The following is a 27,456-nucleotide window of genomic DNA, read 5'->3' on the forward strand; positions in this document are numbered from 1 at the left end:
AGGTTGTATAACATATTAGTTAATCTAAGTTCACATGAATATTAGTATTGGGAAGATGTCTATTAGACCAAAGTTTAATTCATGATGATAGATGGGAACTACAGTAAGAATAATTCTCACAGTTCTGGGTATCTATTATGATTTGCCAAAATAAACATCTAATACACAGAGGCAGTTCAACTCCATTTTTTAAAAAAAATTGAATAATCCTGCAACTGTTAATACTTCTAAAACCTGAAACAACTTGTAAAATACATCTATTTTACTTGGACTTTTTCGTTTAACAGTCAAAATAGCCACACTGTAAATTCGTCATTAAAACTGACCAATCCTTTGTTTTGCCTGTTATTTATTCCCTTTTGCCATCATTTCATATACAATATACAGAATTATAAACTGGGACTTGAAAGAGCTGGAGAAACATTTTGGACTAACTCATGCTCTCCTGAACAGAAGACAGCATGTATAATTAAATTGACAGAATAATAAAAGTGGCTGAACATAACTGATTTTTTTTTTCCCATTACCCCAGTATTAACACAGTGATTTAATGAATTGTACTCTTGAGTTTGAAAGCAAATCATAAATTGTGTCTATTCATGAATATTTATATAGCACAGCAGGTCATGAATGGGTGCTGCCCCAACTTGCTCTTAAACTCAATCCACATATGTGCTAAGGTGCACAATCACTCTTTATTTAACAAGCAAAAATCCCCAGAGCAGTACCAGAAATCCGGCTCCTGACAGACTTCTGAAAGTTTGTTCTGATAATTACCTTTCTTTAAAGGCTTTATACAGAATTCTTACACTGTTTTGCAGGGATCGGTGTAAAGTATGCAAGCATCTTCTGGAAACAGTAACTGGGCTGATACCCCTTTAAAAATCTGTCAGCAATAAGGGGTTAAATAATGCTTTTCTCTGCGTATGAATTGTAATGCCACTAGAAAACTTATGTCCTCTAACACTGTACTAGGGCAAAACATTACTGTATACACTTCTATCAGACATGTCAGCACAATGCTTGGAAAGATTTTGGGATATCCTTGTTAGTTCCTTATGTAACCGTACTACCTCCCTTTCTGAAATCATGTCCTGAGGCACATAGCAGGAGGGTGGTACAGCTGTGTCCTTCTTCATGTCACCTCCAAGAATGCTCAGTTACTGGAGCACTAGCAAGGCTTGTAAAAAATACTAAGCAGTATCTTACGAAAGAAAAGTACATTAAAAAAAAAGAAAAAAGAAATTGTGCTCACCTGTTCACCAGCCTGGGATTCCCCTATGATGAATCGATCTCCTGGGCCATCAGCAGCTGTTAAGATGGACAATGCAAATGGTAAAGGCTGAACCAAACAAACGATGACATTAAAAATAAAGAGCAGGAAAACCAAAGAATGATCTAAGACTCAGTTCTTCAGTGTCAGCGTGAACATTTCAAATGCAAACATTTGCAAGCAATTCAAATTTTAGGTCCTTTTAAGTTGTGCTGGTTATTTTGAAAATTACAGGTTCTATAGTACTTTTAACTGAATATTTTGGGGAATAAGGAATCAAGTAAAAGCAGATTAGGAGGTATTATAGCAATAATAAATAATTAAAAGAGCTCATGAGATTATTTTTATAAATATGTCCATTGTGAACAAATCTTTTTCTTTGTGAAACTAACACAGGGGTGTCACATATTTTGTAAATCCTGATATTTCTAGATTCTATCTCCGCCTTTGGAGGAAAATGTGGACAAGTGCAATGGTTACAGACTGCACAGATGACCTTACAGGTTTGCCATTTTCTGAAAAGCAATAGGGCTTAAGACAGTGCAACTTGGACTGCCACATTAGAAGTCGAGTTGTGCTTCTTTTCGTAATATCAGGAGTTAGCACCAGACTACATACCTTACATCTTTCACTGAAGCTATTCTGAAAATTAAAAGCCTGAGATGACTGATTTAACAAACTGAAAGTCTCCAGGATTTCTAATTTAGCCAAATCTGTACTTTTACAGGGACAACAAACGTGCCATTATTATCAAAATTCAAGCTTCTGCCTCAAAGCTCTTTTGGCAAGTTGCACTAGTGGTTATTACATGCTTTTTACCCTGTCCAAGGACAGCAGGCATGCTGCCAAGACAAACTGGGTTCATATGATCCTATTTAAATATGTCTTTTTATTAATTTTAAATCTGAAACTGTCAAAAGTTCATTTTCCAGAGATGAAGTCTAATCAGTGACAACCTTTACATTATTATCTTCTGTTTATTTCAGAAGTTCGGAATATACAGTCAGATAACCTTATCATTTGGAGAAGAATTGCTTTCAGGAATCACAGAATCTTAGAATAATTCGGGTTGGAATGGACCTTAAGATCATCTATTTCCAATCCCCCTGACAAGGGCAGAGATGCCTCACACTAAATCATGTCACCCAAGGCCCTGTACAAGTGGCCTTGAACACCACCAGGGATGGAGCATTTACTACTTCTTTGGGCAGCCTGTTCCAGTGCCTCACCACCCTTACAGTATAGAACTTCTTCCTTATATCCAACCTAAACTTCCTCTAAGTCTGCATTATTATCCCTTGTCCTGTTTCTACAGTCCCTGATGAAGAGTCCCTCTCCAATATGCTTGTAGGCCCCCTTCAGATACTGGAAGGCTGCTATGAGGTCTCCACGCAGCCTTCTCTTCTCCAGGCTCAACAGCCCCAACTTCCTCAGCCTGTCTTCATACAGGAGGTGCTCCAGCCCCCTGATCATCCTCGTGGCCCTCCTCTGGACTTGCTCCAACAGTTCCATGTCCTTTTTATGTTGAGGACACCAGAACAGCCCATTCAGTCTATATAATGATTTATCACATTTGTACTCATACATCAGCTGCAGATGCAGATCCATACATACAACTCTGCAGATGAGGATCTCTGGTACTTAGACTAAGTTTTAACTTAAATTGAAAACCCTACCAAACAGCCTAATCTATAAGCTTTAGAACAAACCATAAAATAAGAAAGTGTAGAAGGACTCTTGAACTACTTGTCCTTGAATAATGCATATGATACTACTGAATACAGTTGTCAGACTTTCCCTGTAAAGAATATCCTGGTATAATCCAGCAAAAGAGAAAAAAATTCCCTAATAGCTGAATTATTTTAGACTTGGTAAAATGCTACTGAGTTAGATTTTATTCCCCCATTAAAAATGATATGGAGAAAAAGTTTATAGGTGATGAGCAATTGATATACCTTGAAAGAAGTGGAACAGGTTTTGGGCAGACAGTTTTATGTGACTGAAAGCTAATCCTTAATTTTTTTGGTCAAAAATTTCCATCAATGTAGTCAATATTATCTCCGCCTACAAGCTTTGTTTCTCATATTTTGAGATAACAGGTTTACTATAATAGAAAGAACAGAACAAAATACTTCAGTTGGAAGAGACCTACAGTAATCATTTAGTTCAACTGCCTGTCCAATTCAAGGCTGACCAAAAGTTAAAGCAAATTATTAAGGGCATTGTCCAAATGCATCTTAAACACTGACTGGCTTGAGGCATTGACCACTTTTCTATGAAGCCTATTCCAGTGTTTGGTTACCCTCTCAGTAAAGAAATGCTTCCTAATGTCCAGTCTAAACCTCCCCTTGCACAACTTTGAACCATTCCCACACCTCCCACCACTGGATCCCAGGGAGAAGAGATCTGCACCTCCCTCTCCACTTCCCCTTTTCAGGAATCTGTAGAAAGCATTGAGGTCACCCCTCAGTCTCCTTTCCTCTAAGCCAGACAAACTCAAAGTCCTTAGCTGCTCCTCATAGGACATGCCTTCCAGCTCTATCATCAGCTTTGGTGTCCTCCTCTGCATCCATTCAAGTACCTTACTGTTACTCTATTTGAATCCACCACCAAAAATTAGGGTCTTTTGTGCTGGTTCTGGCAGAAGTTGTTGAAGATTGCGATTGTAATCATTCTGCTTATTCCTTGTATTTAGAATCATTTACTGAGATTGTACTTGTGCTTTCCCTTACTTTGTAGCAATCATATTGCAAGACCGCATTTGCCACATCCCAAAGCCTTTGTCAGTTAGCATTCTAGTCAGAGATTCCTTTCTTAGCTTTTCTCAGCTTTGTATTACCTGAATTTTAATCTGGCTACATCTGCTCCCTTGCCACTATTACTGGTCATTTTGGTCTGCCTGTCTCTGACACACATAGATGACAGATAGCTGCAGTCAAACTCATCTTGTAGACCTGGATTTTTATTTTGGTATCAACTCCATAGGAAAGCTATTGGACTACATCCATTGCCTGGGTTTGCAGACAGTTTATTTCATGGACAGTTGTTTTCCATTGTTTCAGCAGCCAGTAACAAACAAGATACTTTAATGTCCCTAGCAGAAAGTTTGCCATCGTGTCCAAATTTAAACATTGTATTATGATGATTCAACCCCTACCACAATTAAATCAGTAATGGTATAATGTTCAATCATGTATATATTAATTTTCCTCCATAAATACCTGAGGTGAATATCATTAGTCTTACTTTACAAAGGGAATAACTGGTGCACAGAGAAGCAAGTTGTTCAAAATCATGCAGCTCCTAGTGGCAAAGCGAGGATGGATTCAGGTCTCCTGGGAAACCACTCACTCCTTGTCCATAAAGTCACACTACTAATTTTATTTATATGCAGCAACAGCAATATTTTTAAAGTAAAAATGAATTCTTCTTTTGAAGTGCCTCTGTAAGAGTACAATATTTCTGAAAATTCTCTAATTCAATCATAACATAATTCATAAATAGAAAGCTGGACCTGTGCCAGTTCAACTGTAAGAAACTCCTGATCAAATCAAAGCCAGAGGAATGGAAGAAGAATCTGTCAGTCAGAAACAGATGTTCTGTTACTCTACTGAATTCTCAATATTTCCAAGAAACTCTCTGGCAACACAGGTGTAAGTCCATGAGCACACGTTGATGTACATTTATGCATATACATGTATATCCAGTTAACAGATCTGAATTCAACTTTATGATCTTCCTTCAAGACAGTTGCCTTGTACATAATCAGCAATGATCTGAATAAAATCTCAACCAAAATAACCATTGCTGGATCCAAAACAGGTGAACTAATATGTTATAAAGTGGCTTTACAGACACTATACTGTATGTCTACAAAACGAGTTTACCTCTGACAGCGTAGCCATCTTTTACAGATGCTGGAAACGGCGGTAGATTATCTTTTGCATATACATCTTGTGCAAGGACCCGGCCCATCCCATCTAGAAAAGAAAAAAAGAGAACAGACCACGCTCCATATCATTATGGCTAGAGAAAGAGAAAAGAAACCTGTGAAAAGCAGTGAGTTCTGGTGGATGAAATGTATGTGTACGGGGCATGAATAGATCTCTTGGGGTTTTGATTTCTATCTCTACATAAATGAAAAAAGACTGGAGTCTGAAAGTACTGACGGAAGATTTCTTCAGTAAGTCTGTGTTCCTGACTACAGTGAAACTGCTGACAGTAGGTCTGAATGCCAAGTATCCACACCCAGAAGTAACAGCTCTGGATGCCTTTTCCAGTCTCGGGATGAGACAGAAAAAACAAGTATTTGCCTCTTCAAGACAAGTTTTTCTTCTGAGATCTCTTAAACACTTTCCTGTATTTCAATTAAAAAAAATGTAGTGTTTTTTAAAAAAATAACATTTAAAAAATTAATTTTGTGTGCAAGAGGTGATGGATTTGAGCACAGAGGACTCAATATAAACCGTAATGATGGATAAATTTCCATAAATTGACAAAGAAGTTTTGTAATACATTAGCTTTGCCCAATTGCTAGGAGCATTTCTGCTTAATGGAGGGTGAGTGCATTTAAGTGTGAGGATTATTTATGTAAATTTACACTGTTATAGTGCTAAATATTTTAACATACACTTTCCCTTCACTTAGCAGCTATGACTGATGAGCTGTAATTTGGCTCAGCCTCCCTGCAGAGACTGATAGGAATTACTTTACCCTCAGTCAAGTGTGTACTACCTGTTTGCTTTTATGGCACCAGCAAGAGGGTTTTTTTTGCAGTATGATGTGGAGCAGAGTGGAAAATAAATATCACATCCCTTCATACAGTGGGTGAGTGAGAAAGAATGTTTATTATATGTGTGATTAGATGGACTAGGAAGGGGCACAAAGGTCAGAACTAATGAGATTGGCTTGATTCCAGTATAGTATGTCTATGTGCAGAAGGAAAACTTACTGCTTAATAGAGGCCGCAGCTCTTAGGAGTGTACTGTGGTACAGGAAGGCAATATGCAGCTGAAAATATGAAGGAATGAGTGAATGCATGAATATTTCTGCCAGGAGAATTTTCGTGGATGTGTACCTTATAGATTATGATCTTTCAGACATGCCAAAATAGAAAGACATAAATAAAGTATGTTTCTTGTTTTACAGATGGGGAACTTGATATGGTTCTGGATTTGCAGGGAAGGCAAAAGTCCTAACATTGCACACTAAATGGACAACTTGATTTGAAAGTGCTCAGCTCCAGTAAAGTGGTATTATAAATGGAAGTTATATTTTACTTATTAAAAGAAGTGATTTAGTAATTAATTATAGCTATAATAACTATAACATCACTATGCTCATATCCATATGTATAACCTTTCAGCATGAGGAGACTTGCTGAATTTTTGAAACAGGTATTGCTATGAAAATGCTGATAGGATCTGTTAAAGCAACTAGAAAAGCATCTTTGTGATGGTTGTTAGTATGTCTGTGCATTGCTGTGTATCACTGTCAGTGATAAACAATATAGAAGTTATTAGAAAGCTCACAAAAGCTTGTACGCTTGCAGTGAAAAAAAGAACGCACAGACATTTAAATTACCGCATAGAAAAGGCAGCTATCAAAGGCCTAGTAAAAACACCCTCTGTTCATAGACACACAAAATCTCATACAAAAGTGATGCTTCTAATTTTAGCAGGCATGTTATGTCTTCATTTTACTTCTTGTCTGCATGCAAAATCACACCAATTAAAGCAAAGTTGAACAGTATGTTCCTGGCATTCTGCCATGCAAGATTTGAAGGGAATAAATGGCCAGCTAGTAGCAGGAATGAAGTTTATTAAGGGAAGAAAAATGTAAGAATTATTTGCTAAAGAAAGAAACGAAGAAAGTCAGCAGCTAAAGGACAATCTGAAGTACGTCTGTACTCTCCTTTATTTGGGCAATTACTGTTTTACCTTATTTTGATTAACTGTAATTAAAAAAGAGATGCTTTGAAATACTTGAATGTCATCAAACTGTCCCTTGTGATGACTATAGCTTTCTGATTCTAGTGCAAAATGGAGAATTACATTAAAACAACTTTTTAAATCTAGGTATTTTCTAAAGCTTATCTGGTGAAACTGGTACAGTCCTGTGAAGAATTTTGATTTCTCAGGGTATTGGTACTGTGACAAAGCAGTGAGACAGACCGTACTAAAGGTGATGGATTTGCTCCCATTTTGTAAATATTGCCCTGGTAGCACTTCAGTCTGGTACAAAAGGTCAATGCTATCAAAATAATCAGCTAGTTCAAAATGAATAACCAGTGTAAAAAAGTGCCCAAACTCTACCAGGGCTCCCAGACTAAATCAGTAAAACTGCTCCATTCTGAGGCTTAAACCATGAAGTGTGGATTACCTCTGCTTTGTACTTTTAGTATCAATTAAACTTCTGCCTCTTCTTAATTTCAGAAGAATAATCCTTATCATGCTGTATAAAAAATTAATCTTATATACCCATGGAGCAACGTTCAGGTAACTGAATTCAGATGGAATAAAAGGCTAACTGGGGGCTTCACACCAGATATTGATGGTGGCAAGTGGGAAAAAATGCTTCAGATCCCTTTGTTTTATGGCACTTTTGTAAAATATTTTAGGACAGTCCATCTTTTTACTTTTTCCTTAATATGGAAGAGGCTAAATGAGCTATACGGGCACCGAGCAATACTTTTACAAATGTGAAAGTCATGTTTAAAAAAAAAAATCTTTATTCATCCTCCTCCTTTGTTAGGAAAGAATATATTTGACAGACTACAGCATGCTTTGACTTAATCAAGAATAAACTCAGGACTCAAGTGGCTACTCATACAGAGTAACATCCAACAGCTTAATTTATGAGGATGAATACTATGCAGTATATTTAGAAATGCAAATAAATCAGGTTAAAATTTATTAGGTAATTTGTTAATGAAAGAAATCACAACGCTAGAACTTGAAACATTTCACTTTCACTACAGAGAAACGGTGCTCCTGAAAGATAAATTTAAGGACCCCGATGTTAATTCAAGACACAAACCCACAAAAAAATCCAAACAGAACACAATAATGCTTTTCTGAGTAGAGCTACTTGGGATTCAGACCTCCAAGACTACATTTTTATTATCTCCTAAAATTACAGCTGTATTAACTGAAAAATAAATGAATACATAAGAAAAGCTGGTTCTTAATTCATAAGATTGTATTGTTCAAAATTAACATTTTTTTTTTTGCAAACTAACGTACATGTGCACACACTTGCACACACACACATGCATATACATATATGATGTATTTTTTTATTTGATCATTAATCTCAGATTTGAAAGGGGGTTTAGTGAGAATCTCCCACTGTAAGAGAACAGAGTGAATAATCCCAGTGCAACTTGGAGCTATGCTGCATCTACAGAAGTCCAGTGTTAACCACTGAGGCAAACTGTGGTTTCTATGATTAGCTTTGTTGCATATAACACAGACTGGAAGAAATTAATCTATATATTTAATTACAGCTCCATTACAGATTCCTTCAGGGAGCAGCACTGAGGTCAATCAACATTCTCCTGACTTTGAAAGGAGACTCCTGCTCCTATTATTGGCATTATCTAAAGCAGTTTTTCCCAGAGAAGGTAGTGCCTCAGACACCTCACACAAAATTAACAAAAGAGCAACTACTTAAGAAGGTTGTAAAATAAGGAAATAACCACCCTAATCCTCACGAAGAATCCTACTTAAAATACCTCTGTAATTGATGATTTCTGTTCCAAGCACTGGAGTCATCTCCAGAACTGTGATGAAGGCCTTGTCCATAGATGTCAATGGGAATGGAGACATGCGGTGTCTTCTTGCTACCTTGGTAATGTCAACAGCACTGTGACCTGCAATGAAAGAGCAGCGAGTTAATGTGTGCTACAGTGTGTAGATGTACACAGTGATGTTCATTTAAACCACTTTGCTGAAATAAATGCAGCACTTCAGGGAAAATTAAATCAGTTAGCTACCACCTCTGAGTATCACTGACACATGCTTGTCTCTCTATGTGAGAGATTGTTAATGAATTTATTTTTTGCCTTTAACACAGTAACTGTCTTTCAGAGGCAGAAGTAGAGACAAATAAAACTGCCCACTTCCAGTCCCAAGAAAAATGCTGGAAAATATTACTCGAACAATTTCTGTGCATGTATTTAGAAGATAACATGATGGTAAAAGCAGGCACCGTGAATTTGTCAAACACAAATTATTTCTGACCTAATTCCTTTCCTTAATGTAGCAGTCATCATACTAAAAGAGAAACAGCTGATGAGATGTATTTTACATATATTAAGATTTTTCATACTCTTAAACATGACTTTCTCATAAGCAGGTAAGGGAGAAATGATGCAAATTAAATTAAGATAAAAGTGTAATTAGTGGAAAAAGTACATTTCTGGATCTAACAATAGGGACATCCCTCTAAGCGTACATTTTCTGCTATTACACCTGTAATTTGTTAGCAATGTCACAAAAATTAGGAAAAGGAAAGCATTTGTGAGACACAGCAAACTTCACTACCTTTCTCTGCACAGAGAAAGAAACCCTGCTTAGAAGCACTGTAATTCCTGCAAGTCCAGCAGATTCCACATGATATAGGTTAAAAACTTTATCCTGACTGCTTAAATTAAGACACTATTTTCTTAAAAGATAGAAAAAATGAAGGAAGATTCTTGGAAAACATGTTTCATCAGTGAAAGCTGGGGGATTTTTGTGACAGCAAGCAACCTTCATACTAACGCCATTAGGTGCTTTTATGTTTATGTTTTACTGCTACCTAAACCTCACTGTTAGCTACTTCAGAGGCTAGCATTTCACTTTTTTAACCTGTAAAACATGACCGAATCCAGAGGCTTTGAATGCTTTGAGTAGTGCCCAGAGTACTACCTTCAGATTTGGAATGCTGAGCCATGTCATTTGCTTAAGTCAAAGGTTTTGTTAAAATGTACTGGCATGTGTTCTTCAACACTTTTCTTTTGACAATGGATAAAATCCCCTTATCTCTGACAATTTTGCTCCAACACCAAAAATAAAACCCATTATTTCTACAAGAGAAACAAAAAAAATACACACTCAATAATAGAGTCCCTTCAGGTTTAACACTAGCATGAATAACCTTAACAAAGAAAGCGAGAGAGATGCAAGTGTAATTAGTAACCCTTCTCTCTCCCTATTTCTTCCTACAAATGCTAACTCCTGTTTTAGAGGTATAATATATTTAAACAGACATGAAGACAAACAAATAATATTTTTTTAAATTCTAAAATTACTAAGTGGTATTTTTTAATTACAAGTAAATGACATTAAACAACTCCTCAGACCTTCCCAATTTATCTTTCACTAATGTGAAATGTCAGATGACTCTAAAAATAACTACTCACATTTAGCAGCATTTTGTATGACAAAATAATCCTTTAGCTTTGAAACAGCAAAGTCAATTGGTTGCATAATGTAGAAAATTCCTGACAGGCTTCTCTCATCACTAAAACAACTTCGTATTCCTGTTCTTTTATATATATATACACACATATGGTGGATCAAACTTTAGACTAGGAAAGATTCCCATAAAACAAAGCAAAGGAATTGCGCAAATTAAAGAACAGGTAATTTGAATAAAATCTGAATTCTTCACTTTTGCATTTTTTTGGTTTGGTTTTATATAATACAACATTCAATTTCATGGTCAAGTATGAAAATAAAACTCATATATATATTCAACTTGAGAATTTCCATTTTCATTGTCTTTGAGTGTTGATTCTTTTTGCACATAAGGCTTGCATGTGTGATCATTTATAATACACCGCCACAAACAACACAGACCTCTATGTCATTAAATGAATAACTTGGAAGAAAAAATAAATCAATACATGAATGCTATGAGCTAATTACAGTTATTTTCTCTTTGAACTGAATTTCATTGTCTTAAGTCATGAAATTTCTTCTGCAAACACATGTCCCAGCCATATCCTTCTCATCTGATTGTCATTTGCTGTCCTAGGACCCCTCTTAGTTTCTCAATAGAGCTATGAGTTTCAGTACGTACTTGCTCTAAGGATGTTCTCCTTGCTGCTGCACCTGGACTGGACCTGCAGAGAGAGAGGAGAGTCTATGAGCTACAGAAGTTAACAAGAATGCAAAATACAAAAATATAATGGGCAAGCTCCTGGGATCTAAGACAGAGGCTATACATATTTTCAGCAATATTCTCACACATTCTGCATAAGGTAAGTATATTAGAGCAGAAGGGTAGTAGGTGATGGTCAGAATCTGATATAGTAATTTGATTCCACTCCTCCCCCTCCCATAAGAAATGATGGCCTAAGGATGACAATAGAGTGAAATCAAAGAACATGGTGGTCAAAATTACATGTTAAGCTCCAGTTTTAAACAGAAAAAATCCACATTTTCTATACAATTGGAATTACAGTAACTTTGAATCTAGGCCTTGTTTTATGATTAGACAAAATATTAACATATAATCATGACCTGCTTAAAAATATATATAGAAAGAGTTTAAAATATTCAATTTAGATTGTGTTGATTCTGAAGACATTTAATAAATCTTCTTTGCAATTGTGTAAGCAACTCACAACTGTATTAACAGCTCCTGGCTGGAGCCAGGCATATTTACTCAGTTGCTTCTGTTTTATTAAACTAAATACTATGTTCAATATGAATTTTACAGTGCAATTCTACTTTAAAAAGTAACTGTGTGAGAATGACAACCGGTTTCTCAACAAATCCTCTTCCAAGATGCTTAGCTGCCACTGTGCTATTCAAGATATACTAGTCTGACTCTAGGGAAATTGGAGGATTCACATTGGTTAATATTCTAGTAACACTGGATATTTAGAGTTCCATCTGTTTACCATGCAAATTAAAAAAAATTTTTTTTTAAGAGTGTCAGTCCTGTAAACATGACACATCTTGAAGTTTATCTATACCGAAGCATCAGTTCTTGTTAATTCTTCTCAGGTTCGGAAAGAGAGCATAATGTATAATAACAATGAAGTTGCAAGTTTTTAGATGAAATAATTTGAACAGGAGTCTATCTTCTGGCAGGTCAGCTGACTGAACAGGTAAAATTCGAATAAAAAGCTTTTTTCTGGACAATACCCCAGCTAAAGTGAAATTCACAGGAAAACAATCCTCTCAGAGGGTGTGAATAGAATCCTTCCCTTTTGTACTTTATTGGCAAACATATTGCTACATTTCAATGAAAGGACTAATAAAGTAAAACTGTGGACACGTGGTGAAAGAAGTGGAATAGCACAGGTCATGCTGAGGGTATAATTTCCCTGCAGAACAGTTGCCTGTGTTGAAGAAGCGAAGGAGTGAATCCAGATTATCTTCCAGACTAGTATCAATCTGCAGAAAAAATGCCTAGATATTCAATTTGTATGATCTAACAACTGATGAAGAACGGTACACAATCAACCCCCAGAAGTCTTCAGAACGGAACAACCATTTAAAGCTGAAACTGACTGTGGCCCAACGTCTAAACCTCCTTCTTCTGTTCCACAGCAGCTTGCCCCAAATGTATATTCACATAAAAAAACTGGATTCTACAGTGCAACACAGTCTACTTATTGTAATGGAATAACTTATGGAAAGTAATGTTGCAACTTAGAGTGGGTTATGGTGTCCTTCCCTGAAGAAAATTGTTGTTTAAAAACCAAACAAACACCCCCCCCCCCAAGCCCTCCCTCCTTCCCTCCAAAAACATTATACAAGAAAACTGCAAACAAAATATTAATGATGCCCAAATTTGGCCCAGAGTTGTTTTACCAGATTTCAAAGATATGACATGATCTCTCTTTGGAAGAAGTAAATATTTACCTGTAATTTACTACAGGACAATTCTGGACCAAAAAGATGGTATAATGGTAGGAAAGAAAGCACAAGAGAGAGAAAGCAGCACAGACTGAGAGAGAGAGAAGCAGGATGGACATGGCAAGGCAGAATATGGTATGTTCAAAAGGAGACATGGGCCTATGTGTGTAAGACTGCTATTTAAAATGGAAAAGGCTCTCTTATTTCTCACTGAAAACCATATGAAAAGAGAAAAAACGAGGAATGGGCCTGCTGCAAAATAACCAAGCAATTCAGCAAACTGTGGAATGAAACTCAGTGAGATAACACAGTCCTAAAGAAAAAGGAAAAAAACCCAAAAATACAAAACATTTGAAACAATCTACTAAAACAAAGTAAAATATGTGATCCAAAGGACACAGATAAAAGCTACTAGAGAAGGAGGAAAAATGTTAGCAGACAAAGACAGTGCTAAAGAAGTAAAATGGAAGTCAAGAGAGAGTCTTCAACAAAGTGGAGGAACAAAAGGAGCCCAAACCCATAGCGCAAAGCAATGTTTGCGAATGGAAAACAGCTCCTTTGAGCAGTAATAGTTACTCTCGAGTTGTAGCCTCTATTCCTCCTCAGTTCATCTTTAAGCCCTTCCAACCTATAGTGGAGCTAGTGTATGGACAAAAACAAGAGATTTATAATGAACAGAGCGGCTGAGATTTGCAGATCAAATCTTCTAATATAGAAAACGTGCTGACAAAGTTTTGCTCTTACAGTGTCCAAATGACAATGGTAACAAAAGATAGCTGGCTTCACACACAGCCTCTTATAGGTCATTTTTTTTTAATTCTGTGCACACAGAGGACTTTAAATATACTTTTTGATTTCTTACACCCAGCCTACAGTTTCCACGTTATCACTCACCTGATGGGCAACATATGCAGTATGAGAAATAATTTGCTTCCCACAAATTTTAAAAGCAGCTGTGGAAGAGGAATCCATGATAATAAAATAAAAGGCTTGATCAGCTAGACTTGTTCATTTCCCAACCTATGCTCACAGCTGCAGAATACAAACCATGTTTTAATGAAACTAACATCACAATTAGTTATTACATAATACTTCTGTTTGTTTAATATATGAATTGCACATTGAGATCCTAAATGTTATTTTTAACAAAACTGCAGTAAAATGATTTTGAATAAGACCCACCAGTTTTCTAACATACAGTTTTAGCAGCAATGGAGCTCTGTATAAATGGGGTCATATGCTTTAAGTGCCTTTATCATATACATTATCTGCATGTTTCACTACTTTGTTATTTGTGACTTTTACAAAAAAATCTGTATTCTTTTCACAGCCACTGTTAAGCAAAGATATCCATATTACATTGCATATTGTACCATGACTGACTGGGGCGAGTGATTAGTAGTATTATTTGCGATAATTCTTCTTATTCACAGGTAGTTACATAAATAATAACCTATGTCTGTTTCTTCTTTCACAGGAAAAGTACAGATTTATTGTTTGACCATTCTACAGCCTCTTGGCTCACAATGTATCTTGGCAGATGATACAGTGGGCCACCAGCCAGTATCCTTCCCCTGCATAATTCAGGCAGAATGTAACCAAACCCAAAGCATTCAGTTCACATTACTCTGTTTTTTTTAAGCAAACTTGATTTTATGTTCCATAAGATATAATTTCATTATGCTGGAATGCAACTTGTAAGCTTTCTCCCATAGCTGCAGTAGTAAACAGAATGTGAAATATAATACTCAAAAATAAATTAAACAAATGGTAAAATAAAGAGTCCTGATGACAATTTCTATCTATCAATCATGACTGGTCTCAAAAATTAAATCAATGACTGTGTTGAATTGGTTTTATTTATATTTACATGATATGTTTTGTTGCAAATAAAAATCAGTCCACAAAAGGCTTTTTTACAAGAAAAATAGAAAAAGACACAAAGCAAAATTCATGCTACAAGTGAAAAATTCATGTGAAAAATAAAGGGAAAAACAAAATTGAAAAACCCTTTAACACTTTACCATGACTGTTAGGAATTGTTAGAGAAATTACTTACCTTTTAAAAGTCATAACAAGATTAGCACAGAGTATTAAGTCAGCTCTTCATTATGGGAGGTACAGTTAGAAGCCAGTCGTTATAATAAAACAAATTGCTACACAAAGATGAAGAGTTTCCAGCCCAATATGAAAAGCTAACTCTTATGGGAATACATTTCAACTCAATTTTGCAACATGAAGAACAATGACACCAAAACATGAGTTATCACCAACAGAAAGAGCCAATTTCTCAGGAACACAGAGCCTGTAGGAGGCTAATCCATGATCTTTACCATTTATGGGAAAGCACGTTGCTTCACTTTAAGAAAAGCATGCAGAATATGGAACCACCAGCAGAAACCCAAACATTCATACAGACACAGAGGACTAAGGTACAGCAAAGGGAATGAGTTTGTCAAGCTGTAATGAAGGAAGCAGGGTATGCAAAGCATAGCAGCCATTAACAATTCAGAACTCTATCCCTCTAACGGTCTGTCTCATCAGCACTGGGGAAGCCTGTCTATGAGGTATTACACCTACTACAACTTGCTGTTGGTGATGAAGCACGTAACTCGTATAACCGCTCCTTGAAACTTTAGCAGTTTTATGCAGACAAGTCATTCTCTGTGATGTGGGAAAGCATGCTGCTGCTGCTTCCTTCTACATGTGATTTATTAGTAATTACATCATCTGAGTTCTCCACAATACACCCTGTGCACATGCCATTTGAATAGTACCTTTATCTGCTTTAAATAGATTTCAAATCAGTATATGTTTATAAACAGTGTTTGCACACTGTTGCCTAAAATACCTTTTCCCTGCTAAGAGTGAAATAGAATCTGTAAATAAACACATAAAATAAAACTAAACCATGAATAACAATGTCTCAGACTGGTGTGACAGTACTGGAAAAAATTTATTTTGGCCTGTTATCCTAAGCAATATATGTAAGGTTAAATCAGAAGCAAACTGAAAATTGTAATGAATTACACTGGCTGGTTTCATTAAAAAATTGTTTAAATCTAATCTGAAGAACAGAGAATTGTTCTGATTTACTTACTACAGAATATAAAAATGAAGTTCTTAAAAAAAATTCACAGGAAAAGAGTATCCTGGAATTACAAACTTCAGAAAACATTCAGGGAAGTATTTGAGGATTGAATAAAACTACTAAGATGCAATCCTCCTATTTCAGGAATGCACCCTAATCAAGCAGCACTTTTACACTGAGCTGAATATGCAAGGTCTTAAGAGTACGTTTTACGGCCATCTGAATTAGGACTGAAGTCAGTTCAAACCTACAGAATGATTTTTTCTTGTTATGCTGAGAATACCTCTGAAAGAGACAGGCAACAGAGCTCAAGGAATTTATCAAATTAGCAAATTAAAGCAGCAGACATTATGCATTAAGACATTCTTAAAAAGGAGCAGCACAGTTGTTGGGATTCACCTCATCAAAATTTAAATATGAATAATGCAGTATTCCACACAAGGAATTACTCATTTGGAGTCAGTGAGAAGAAATAAGCAAAAAATCATTTGAAGCAGAAATAATTTTAGGGGCAGATTTTTACCACTTTTTAGGTGTTATGCTTGGTAGACTGGACACTGAACAAAAGTAATATTCAAATCTTGAATATGCATTTATGTCTTCATCCATAGATTACGTTCTCTTTTCTGAGTTTTTTCCTAGTCACCTACACTTTACATAAAGATATATTTTATTTTGATCACTGTTTCCCAGGAGACTATGAACACAAAAATGGAATTTTATGGTCAGATTATGGTTCATCCTAACTACTGTTCAAACAGGATGGTGGAAGTGGACTGATGAATACACTGTAAAAATATGAGGGCTGAATTGGTTTCTTTTACAGAAGCAGTATTAGAAAAAAAAACCAAACAAAACCCACTATCTGTTACTTGGAAGAAAAGGAAATGAAAAGGCAAAGGGCAGTTTTCTGGGGTAAGATGCTGATTAGTCATCTCTCAATGGAAACTGACCTTGTCCTGAGGATGCGAAATCAAAATGATTATTACTAGAAGAGGATTCAAACAAAATCATATACACCAGCTAAAATTGCAAGCTGAAGACCTCACTGAATAAGAAAACAGGAAGAACTATGTTACATACAGCAAAAAAGGAGACAAAATAGTAATCTGCTATCTGGTCAGAAAGCTAAGGGGGAAGCAAACTTGCTACTACAACTGGCAGCACAGGCTTGACAGTTGAGAATAAAAAGAGGCAAAGAGAAAGGTTTTCTTCAGAGGATTTTTAATGAAATGCTTACATTTGTATGAGAGAAAAAAAGATAGCTTTTATGTTTTTAAGAGCATGAGACAGCATACAGATATGCTGTATGAGTAACACTGGAAAGACAGCACATTTCTGTAATATTTTAGTGGCTGTTCAGGGCCTATTCAAGATCATACTGGTTTTGTTCAGAGAAGCAGTATAATAATACCCAAATACGGACAGGACATGAATCTTGTGTAAACTGAAGCCCATATTAAATTGAGACATAGCCAAATAATTTGTTCACAAATTCCCAACGGGTGTTTTCTAACCTGATTTGTAAGACACAAGAAATCTCTACTCATTTGGTAAAATCAAAAGTTCTACTACTTGTAATATTAGCTGTAAACAAGATCTTTTTTTTTTTTGCTTGAAAGAAAATCATAGAATCATGGAATCGTATTATTGTTAGAGTTGGAAAGGACCTTAAAATCATCTAGTTCCAACCCCCCTGCCATGGGCAGGGACACATCACACCAAACCATGTTACCCTGTTACAGATTGGCTCTGTCCAACCTTGAACATTCTCCAAATGCTCTGAAAATATTCTCCAGTTTGAGAAATATATAGTGTAAGTAAAGGCAGAGAGAATAAATTTTCTTCCAAAGCGATACAAAAGAAAGGGATTCCTGTCATCCTCGTTTGCCACAGAAATAAGATTTGCCTATTTTCATACAGTCTCACACCCTGGAAATTTGATTGATGAATCTCTTAGCCTTATAAGCATGTCCTAGATGTTTGATTTATATCTTATCTGACCAGCATAAGATTATTTAAACTCCTTGTCCAGTTCCGTTAAACCATCTTTTTAAGTTGCTGTTATTCAGATGGACTGAAAATACATAAGTGATAACTATAAATTCTCATCCTCAAGCACACCATAAATTACTCTCTAACCAGTGATATACACTAATAAGGTTGACATCTTTAAGTTTCATTTCTGTTACAAGCGCTTCACTTTTATATGAAATTTCAACTATTTTCATATAGTTGAACTATTTTCATATAGTTTCTGTTTCTTGACCCAGCAACAGCAAATTTCAATGCAACATTAAAACAAAGACACTTCCACAATACTGCAAAAAATGTAAACTATTTTTCCTGAATGGCATGACTCTCAAAATCAGAATTTCAAAATCAACGCTTCATTCAAATTTAGTCAAGCAAAATTGACAAGTTTAAGTGAAACACAACACTCACCAACATTTAGGACGTACCAGATCAACGTTATGTGTCTTATTTTTCCTTTGACATGCAGGCATTATTATTTCATCATTATTTTTAACAGGGCTTCTGCATGAGACAAGATAAAGCTGTTTAATTTTCATCTCCCTGTTCAAAAACTAATGTCACGTTTTACTTACTAAACTGTCTTCTGAATGGGGAATTATTTAGCTCTTTATAGATTTCTCTGTTGTATTTGGTTCTACAATATAAAATATCTTAATACACATGAAGGAACTTATTTTTACAAGATCCTTTGTGAAGCAGAGCGATGAGGTTATTTTACAAACAAGAAACTTGAGACCCAGAGACATTTAAACTAAACTTAACTTGATGGGCCTATAGCTGGATTATAGAATGCAAAGCCCCTCAGCTGCCATTTATTTCAACTGCATTTGGAGTACTCAGCATACGTGAACATCACTTAATATTTGTTTCAAGTAGGACATGTATAAAATGAGTACCCTGACAACGGTGTTCCATCATGAAACATAGTTTGCATTAACATGGAGGCAGAAAATGCAATATAGTCTTTCTTGGTACCCATTCAGGACTTTCTGCTACAGCACCATGTTTTCTGTTCCAGCAGACAGCTATGTCTCCTGAACTGAACAGCCAGATAGCTGCAGTCACCATTCACCCCATCTGCTACAACTGGGAAACAGACTTCAGTTTTATTAACATCTAGTTATTGTCAATAGTTGAACAAACGTTGGTGGGGAAGGGACAGAGGCTTGTTTGGAACTTTCAGCTTTCGCTACTTTTGTTCCTACCTGGTCTAAGGCCTACAGACCTCCATCCCTTTGACCCAAGGTCTGTGGGAGTGAAAAAGCATCTCTCCATTGACCCTGATAGGATTTTTAATCAAACTTGGAATTGCTGACAAAGCCTACAACCTATATTTCATGCTTACAACCTTACCTTTCTGGAAGCTGACTACATAGGTAACATTCCTTGCATTTCTGTGTTAAAAGACTATGAACACAAGAAAACACCAACAGCAAAACCAAAACACAATGATAAGCTTCAAAAGCCACCAATCAACTGATCAGCAAATTTTCAGGCAAAAAAAGTCAACAAAATGCCACCATTCAATTTCTTAGATTTTTAAAGCATCTTTAAATTTCAGCTTTTTCCACTGGTGTTTGCCAACAATTTGGGCTGGAACTTTTGTAGTTAGCCTTATAGAATCATAGAATGGTTTGGGTTGGAAAGGAGCTTAAGATCATGAAGTTCCAACCCCCCTGCCATGGGCAGGGACACCTCACACTAAACCATGTCACCCAAGGATCTGTCCAGCACGGCCTTGAACACCACCAGGGATGGAGCATTTACTACTTCTTTGGGCAGCCTGTTCCAATGCCTCACCACCCTCACAGTAAAGAACTTCTTCCTTATATCTAATCTAAACTTCCCCTGTTTAAGCTTGAACCTGTTACCCCTTGTCCTACCACTACAGTCCCACTACAGTTTCCATCTTGAATGGTTAGGCTACTTTTCTAACTATATAAACAGGAAGAAAACAAAAGCTTTCCCATGTGGTCCAGTCAGAATTTCTGCACTGGTGTAACTCCAAAGTAGCTGATTCTAGTTAAGCTTAAAATTTTTATTTGAGTTAGGAGCATCAAATTTGAAGGGCTCCAAGAAGAATTGCAAAAGCTAGTAAACACAGGTAACAATAATCTTATATATGGTGTATATTATAGTAACCGATGTATACAGCATTCAGCCAGAACCTCAGGCTAGTACATTTTCAAGTATAAAAATGCATAAAGGTCCTTTAAATTAAGATTCAAACTAGGTAGCAAAAACTGTAAGGAAAAGAAAGCTGCGGTCTAGGAATCCAGTCCAGTGAACTTACTGCATGAAGAGCTAGGTTTCTGCCTTTGAGCTGAGTTAGAAACACAGACTATATTCCTCTGAGGAGAATCCTTAAAGTGAAATTAGAATCATCATGGATGAATAATGCAATGATTTCAGATGGTTCATAAGCCATGGAAAGGAGAGGGTGGAATCAAGCAAATGCTGCACTGAGAACTACACTGCCAAACCCAAGTTAGAGATTATTTTTGAAAGTGATCAGAAACACAAAAGCAGAAAGAGGATCTGCATTCAGGATTTTGCTTTGAGCCTCGAAGGCTCAAAAGGATAAGATTCCTTTAGTTCTATCTTGAATTTGGCAGTCTGGATTGCAGGGTCCAGCACAATGGCAACCACCAGCCTCCCCACACCAGTTATGTGCCTGAGATCTCAATATTAATTTGGCTGGGCTTTTTAGCAGCACTGAACCTTGGAAATTCATAGAAAATAAAGGGATATAAAAATACTGTAAATAAGGACATTCTTTCTTCTCCAGTTCTTAAATAAAAACCCTTATGGTAATTATGTTTAGCAAAAATACTTGTTTCCATGTTACAAAACCGCATTTGAAAAACTGCAAACCCAGGAAGGTAGCAGGGAGCACTGATGGGAACTCACATCTGAGCTGTATGTTACTGACACTGCTGTGTCTACCTAATTTGATTTCCATACCATAGAACAGACACTGCCCACTAGAAACAGATGTAAATTATGTCATATGTATGGCATTTGACAACAGTGATTACTCCAAAAGCAGTCATAGCAATGTAATAGAAGCTTTGATCTACTTTATTACTTTTTCAGACTCCAGACTAATTTTCTATAGCTTCTATTATTGAAGCTGCCTCTGAAGAATTAGATTGCTTTGGCAGCTGAACCTAGTGAGCAGTTTCACTGAATGTTATTTCTAGTGTAACAGGATACAAACTAACCCCTGGCTTCTTAAACAAACTGATATAAGAAGAAGAACCCCAAAATAAATACTAAGCATTGTATGGTAGTGAGCAGCTTGCTACTGCCTGGTAAGAAGCTTACTACTGGATTTAAAAAGAAAACAGAGGTTGGCTAGAAAAGAAATCTCACATTTATATCTAATCAAGCCAGTTTGATGCTATATAGTCCAAGGGATGGCAAAGCACAGGAAAATGGAAAAAGAACCCCTTGCTTAAATGGATGCAATTATAGAGGAATAATGACAAGACTGACTTTGGAAAATGCAAATGTAGATTACATACATGAGTCTAAACCATAACCAATCAAAAGGAAAATTACATTAAATCTCTCTGACTTGATCTAATTTGTTTTATAAATGATTGCACATCTCTACCATAAGGCAGGGTGAAATGTCTCCTGTTTTATGGAAGAAGAAGGGGAAAAATTCAGAGATTGTCACTGAAAAATGAAACATAAAGATTTATCTTGAAACAAAAAGCAAAGAAGTTCCAAAATGGGGAAAAGTTTAAAGTTCCAAATGGGGAAGTATGGAAACTATTTCTGAATTACTTGAGTTTTTGGAATATAGAAATGTATATAACACTATCTGGAAAATAGCTGTGATTTTGTCATTCCATTTCTTAGCGCCTATGCTTCCTAATAGACACTTTGAATGTTATTTATCTTCTCTCTGACAAATACAGAGCTGGGAAGCATTTTACCATCATAAAATCAACAAAAAGTATTACAATTTTGGTAAGTTGAATAGATAATATACAAACGAAAGTCTGTAATATTAAATGAGATGCCATTCAAAATCCCTATTCTTATCACTCTACTAAATATTAAATAGTTCTTTGTAAAGGGACTTGGTGCTTGAAATGATAAGTAGAGAAAAAAAAGTGCAAAATGTTAATACGAAGGGATAATTTTATTTGACAGAATTCACAAGGTAAGTACCATGTACAGAGAAGCTGTAGGATTAAGTAAAATTTTTCTTCTATTTTGGATGTATGAACGAATAATCTAATTTGAGGATAAGAAGTGGGTAAACAAAGATAAATTGTATCTGAAGTACAAATACAGTAACATTTCTTAATGATTTTTTTAAAATGAATTTGATTGTAAATATCTAAGATGACATGCACTGAAGTTATCCATGTACACCTTGATCAGATTATTGCAACAACCCACTCTCCTTCCTGATGTAGCTTTAAGTTTTGCTATACTTTCACTCATGAGCTGCCATGAATGCCTTTCTTGATATGACATCTAGCAAGAACAGTTCTCTATTCTGGCATGGCAGAGAGAATGCTACAGAAGATACTTTGTGCAGCTACTAATCCCAATAACAAGAATTAAGATACAAATAGCAAAGTTTTTTTTTTTGTTTTTTTTTTACAAATAAGGAAACTCAGTCATTGGCTTTTCATAAACTTTTGCACCGCAAAGTGCACGGAGGAAACCACATTTCTTTAAAAGTAAGAATTTTAATTAATTCAATTTTCTTAGGCTAGAGAACAGTAGCACTAGAAGCAAAGTAAAATGCAACAGGAAAAATGTAATTCTTTAAATGGCAATTGCCCAGTAAACACTTTACCTATTGTTCAGGTTTGAAAGAGAAATACCTACAAATTCTAATTTTACATAAAATCTCATTCTTCAATTTGCAACAGCAAAAAAATCACACAGAAAACCAGGACTAGATTTTACCAATATAGTTGGACAAACAAACAAACAAACTGCTGATAATTCTCTGTACTGGTCCCTCTGCTCCTGTATTATCAGGTAGATAATACAGGTCTCTGTTATTTTGTTAACAATGCTAAGTATACAGTCAAATCCCATCACTCGGTATGCATCTAATACATATTGGAAACTATGTTTATGGAATTTATGTACTTTGTGGGAGAAAAGTCTGACATGAAAGTTTGCAGAGAGTTCTCAAGGCATCATGTTCTAACCATTTAATGAGGCTAAATAAAACAGATGACAAGCTACAGACCTGTTTCCCTCTTTGAAAAACATACTTTTTTTTTTATTTTTAAAAAAAGCAGAGCACAGCACTGCAGTAAACATTTTGCTGCCACCATACTTTGAACAACCCGATCAATAGGTTTCCTTCATTACGCTTTTACCAAACACATAGCGCATGCAGAAGCGAGCGAGCAAGAGATGCTGGTCTGAGATACAAATGAGGGTAAAAAATGGGGCCATTACACCTCAGTGTAATTTTTTAAATTAGGACACTGTGGATCTTCATTGGTCAATCTTTTAGTTTTGCATTTTGTGTGGTATTTTTAAGATACAAGTTGAATTGAGAGTACTTCTAAAAATGTAAGTGAATCCAATCTGATGTAATAATTTCTTAAGTGAAGCACTGCTATTAAAAAAGGAAAATGTTTTGTGACAACTGGATAATAAGCAGATTATAGACGTATTGTACACATACTATACTTCACAACTTCTAAATCAGCATTGTTCCTAATTAATATTTCTACTCTTAGAAAAATAGTTTAAGTAGTCCTGCTAACATTTACAAAAATTGCAGGCATGAAGCTAACCAATGTTCATAAAGGGGGGAGAATTTATTGCATATTGTAAAGCTCAAAGAGAATATGAATTTGTATTTTACTATTATACCATTTTAGAGCATTAAAGCTTTACTTCTCGTGCCACAAGGGAATCACTTTTTAAGGAAATTCACTTTGATTTAGTTGAATTGAACCAAAGACAGCCCCTCATTCCAAACGAGTGGAATTGTTAAGGTGGTGACTGGGGCTAAGTAGATACATAGTACCATTACCCTATAATATCTAGAGTTCAACAAGCCATGCAAGCCTTCCTGTACCTAAGGGTAAGTAGAAGTTTGTAACAACTTTCTGCCCATTCCTCTCAAATAGGCATCAGCTGACCACATCCATAGTTCCACCAGTACAACTGGTGACAATAAAAGGAAACAGGTGAGAAGTTTTTCCTAATTATTGGACTCCGAGACACAACCTCTACAGGATGTTTTCTATGAAAAAATCAGGCAGTGAATTCTACCCCAAATTCTTCACAATGCAGAATACACAGATACCGGGTTTCTCTTCTGCTGGAAGACCTTTTACTTCTTCAATTAAAGACCTTCTATGTAACAGCAGGAAAAAAATCCCTGATAGTACACTCACTATGTTTTGTTGTATCTTTGTCAGAGGGCATGTTCAGCTGAATTCCCACAGCATTGATTCAATTTCTCTCATCTCGGTAATCCTGGCGTCCTCTGAAGGCCCAAAGATATTTGGTGATGACTTGGACATAAAAAATTAAGAAGCTCCGAACTTGGTGCTTAAGAATCAGCTTAGGAAAAATATTTTTTTGGAATAAGAACCGCAGAAATAGGTACAGACACAAGAAACAACACTGAGATCCTATCAAAAGGGTGGTCCTTTCCCCCCACCCTGGGTATGAGACACTGTGCTGCACAACATTACTCCTTTTCTTCCCCTTGATAAAAACTCATGGCAGGCATTGGACTTGATTTTCTATCATGTCTTTCAGAGTTTAGGATGTTGCTCACTCATAGCAGCTCTTCCCATTTTCCAATATAATAGCAGATGACAGCATTGCTGGAAAGAGTCTTTTACAAAGTTAGAAACTACACTGTGAACCTTTCATGGACCCCAGGGAATCTCCAATCCCTGGAGACTCAGATGCTACAATTGCAACAGAGATGTTCAATTTCCATTTATTTGTTCTTTTGGATCTGTCATTGGCTCAAATGGTCTGTTCAAAACCATACAGTGTTATCCTGCCACCACAGAAGAACACGCATTTTTTTTCACACCTTCAGTCTGCAGTTCTGGAGAGGGCAGTCTAGGGCTTGCATTTTATGTTTCATAATCATGCAATTCTGATCAGCTAGAATATTTTTAGCTGCATCACAAGATCTGGTTCACCAGGCAGCCAGGTTATCCATATTTTAGATATGAAGATCTTCCATTTGGACAGAGCATAAAGGACAAATTGCTTGTACAGTCTTGCAGTGACACTTTGATACTTCAGCTAGCAGATTCTTTACAACAAATTGCAAAGCCATCCTCTTGTGGACAGCAGTCACTAAATTTTCATGCACTTATACTCCAGCTTTCTTCTTCAGTTTCAGTAGAGTCTATCTATTCCAAGATCACAAATTGGTACTACAGCCTGGTAGCTTTGGTGAAGGCAAAATAGATTTTGGAATCTGATCAAGCAGGAGACCCATACACGCTGACCAGTCACCAGCCACAATGCCTAGGTTTGTATTTCTTTTCAAGACAGTGATTGCTCCAGAATGTGAAAAGGACAAACGGCTGAAGTTGCCGTCAAAGCAAGAAGAGTCCAATTTCCCTGAAAGTGGCTTATTTATTTCACAAACCATAAAAGCATGTTCACCATTTTTGCTGATGTGAATTATTACAGTTGGATTGTTTAGAAACAAAGCTGAAATGCCTGTTGATCCAGCGCATTTTCTTAATTTCATACAGATCATTCAGAAGAAAGGCTGGTTGAATGAGGATGGCTTTTGTCTTGCATATGATGCACTAAACTTAATTCCTTGCTGTTGCATTAGCCGAGCAAAAAGTGTCTTTGTATGCATACAAGCATAGTGTTACTTATTTATTCCATATTGGTGTTTTGATGATAATCATGATAGAAACAGAGACTTTCATACAATACAGTAATGAAGCACATTAAACTGCAAAATGGGTTCTTTTAAGAACACATACTTCAGTATCTTTAAAATGATCCGTCTCCTGGTGGAGCCAGACAGCAACTGTGTATCTATGGCAAAAAATCTAGTAAGCATATTTCTTCTTAAGAACTGTTTTATTAGATCTCTTGTCTGTTCATACACTGGAACTAGAAAAAAACCTTTCCATTATTAAGGATAAGGAACTGTGAGGAATGATGGCTTGAGAAGCTGAAGCTTTTGAGAACAAATTAGATAGGTATCAGCAAGGTATTGCTTACACACTGATCTTCCTGCTTAGGGACAAAGTGATTGAGTAAGTGAGCTCCTTATGGTTACATTTTTTATGATGCTCATTAACACAACATTCACATCAGGTCTAGAACTGGGCCCACAGTGTGCGATAGCATTAACTGTCATCTTTTTATGAGATCTTGCCAAGTTTAAGGGATTCTTTTAAAATACAGAATAACCAGAATAACTAACTGTATATGCTCAAGAGTGATTCAGTACTGCAGAAAACCTGAAGTCCATCTTTTTGATACTCATCCATTAATCAATTATAATGTGCTGAAGCCTAATCTTTACACAGTGGGTCATGGATATTAATTTGACAGTACTTTATAAACTGTTTTTATCCCATGATGTTGTGAAGTCTAATTTATTATAACATCTTTCTCCTTTTCTTTCCTATCCTAATTAAAACTGAATGTATTTTTCTTTTCAATTCTTGCTAAGACGGTACCTTATTATAGAAGACTATCATGAAGCCAATATGGAAGTATTTACAACAGTGTATGCATTTTGGCAGGTAGTGACCCAAGCCAGAGATATGGGAATCAGTCATGAACTTAAGTATCATAAACCCACCTGTATCTAGATAGGTAGGTAGTAAGCATAATGTGGTGGCCATCTTTACAGAGTTTTTCCAGTTTCATTGGCTGAAAATGGATCAGACTAACCACTGAAGCATTTTGCAGCCTGGACATCTGTAAATTTAATATTTTTATTTCAAGTAAGAGATAATTAAGGATGCCTTTACCATCTAATTTATGTTATGTTACACAGCAGTTGCCTCGCTAGACTATACATCATGATTGTCCCAGACTAGTACAGTGATTTTAAAACCACGTTGAACATGGTTGCAGATTGATCATGCAAAATCTGCCCCCCCCCCCCAGCTGACTTTTACCCACTTGTGCACAACTGCAACACAAAAAAAGGAAGAAAGTAAATAAAAGCAAAAAGTGTGATGGGC

At 36.1% G+C, this 27,456-nt stretch overlaps 1 protein-coding gene across 25 annotated transcripts in view; it reads right to left on the minus strand.

The window, feature by feature from the left end:
* Positions 1-27,456, minus strand: part of GPHN (gephyrin) — a 299,961-nt gene that overhangs the window by 38,893 nt on the left and 233,612 nt on the right. For 14 of the 25 annotated variants that reach the window (XM_062619268.1, XM_062619278.1, XM_062619272.1 and 11 more), the window contains 5 exons: positions 13,708-13,770; positions 11,342-11,384; positions 9,009-9,146; positions 5,161-5,253; positions 1,256-1,311 (listed from right to left, as the gene is read on the minus strand). In XM_062619268.1, the coding sequence (XP_062475252.1) occupies positions 1,256-1,311; positions 5,161-5,253; positions 9,009-9,146; positions 11,342-11,384; positions 13,708-13,770 (393 nt within the window). The remainder of the gene's footprint in view (positions 1-1,255; positions 1,312-5,160; positions 5,254-9,008; positions 9,147-11,341; positions 11,385-13,707; positions 13,771-27,456) is intronic. The other 11 variants (XM_062619286.1, XM_062619282.1, XM_062619280.1 and 8 more) reach the window with 1 other exon arrangement.

The sequence above is a fragment of the Pezoporus occidentalis genome, unplaced genomic scaffold (genome assembly GCF_034315485.1).
Source record: "Pezoporus occidentalis ecotype Australia unplaced genomic scaffold, CSIRO_AGI_Poc_V1 ctg21, whole genome shotgun sequence".
NCBI lineage: Eukaryota > Metazoa > Chordata > Aves > Psittaciformes > Psittacidae > Pezoporus > Pezoporus occidentalis.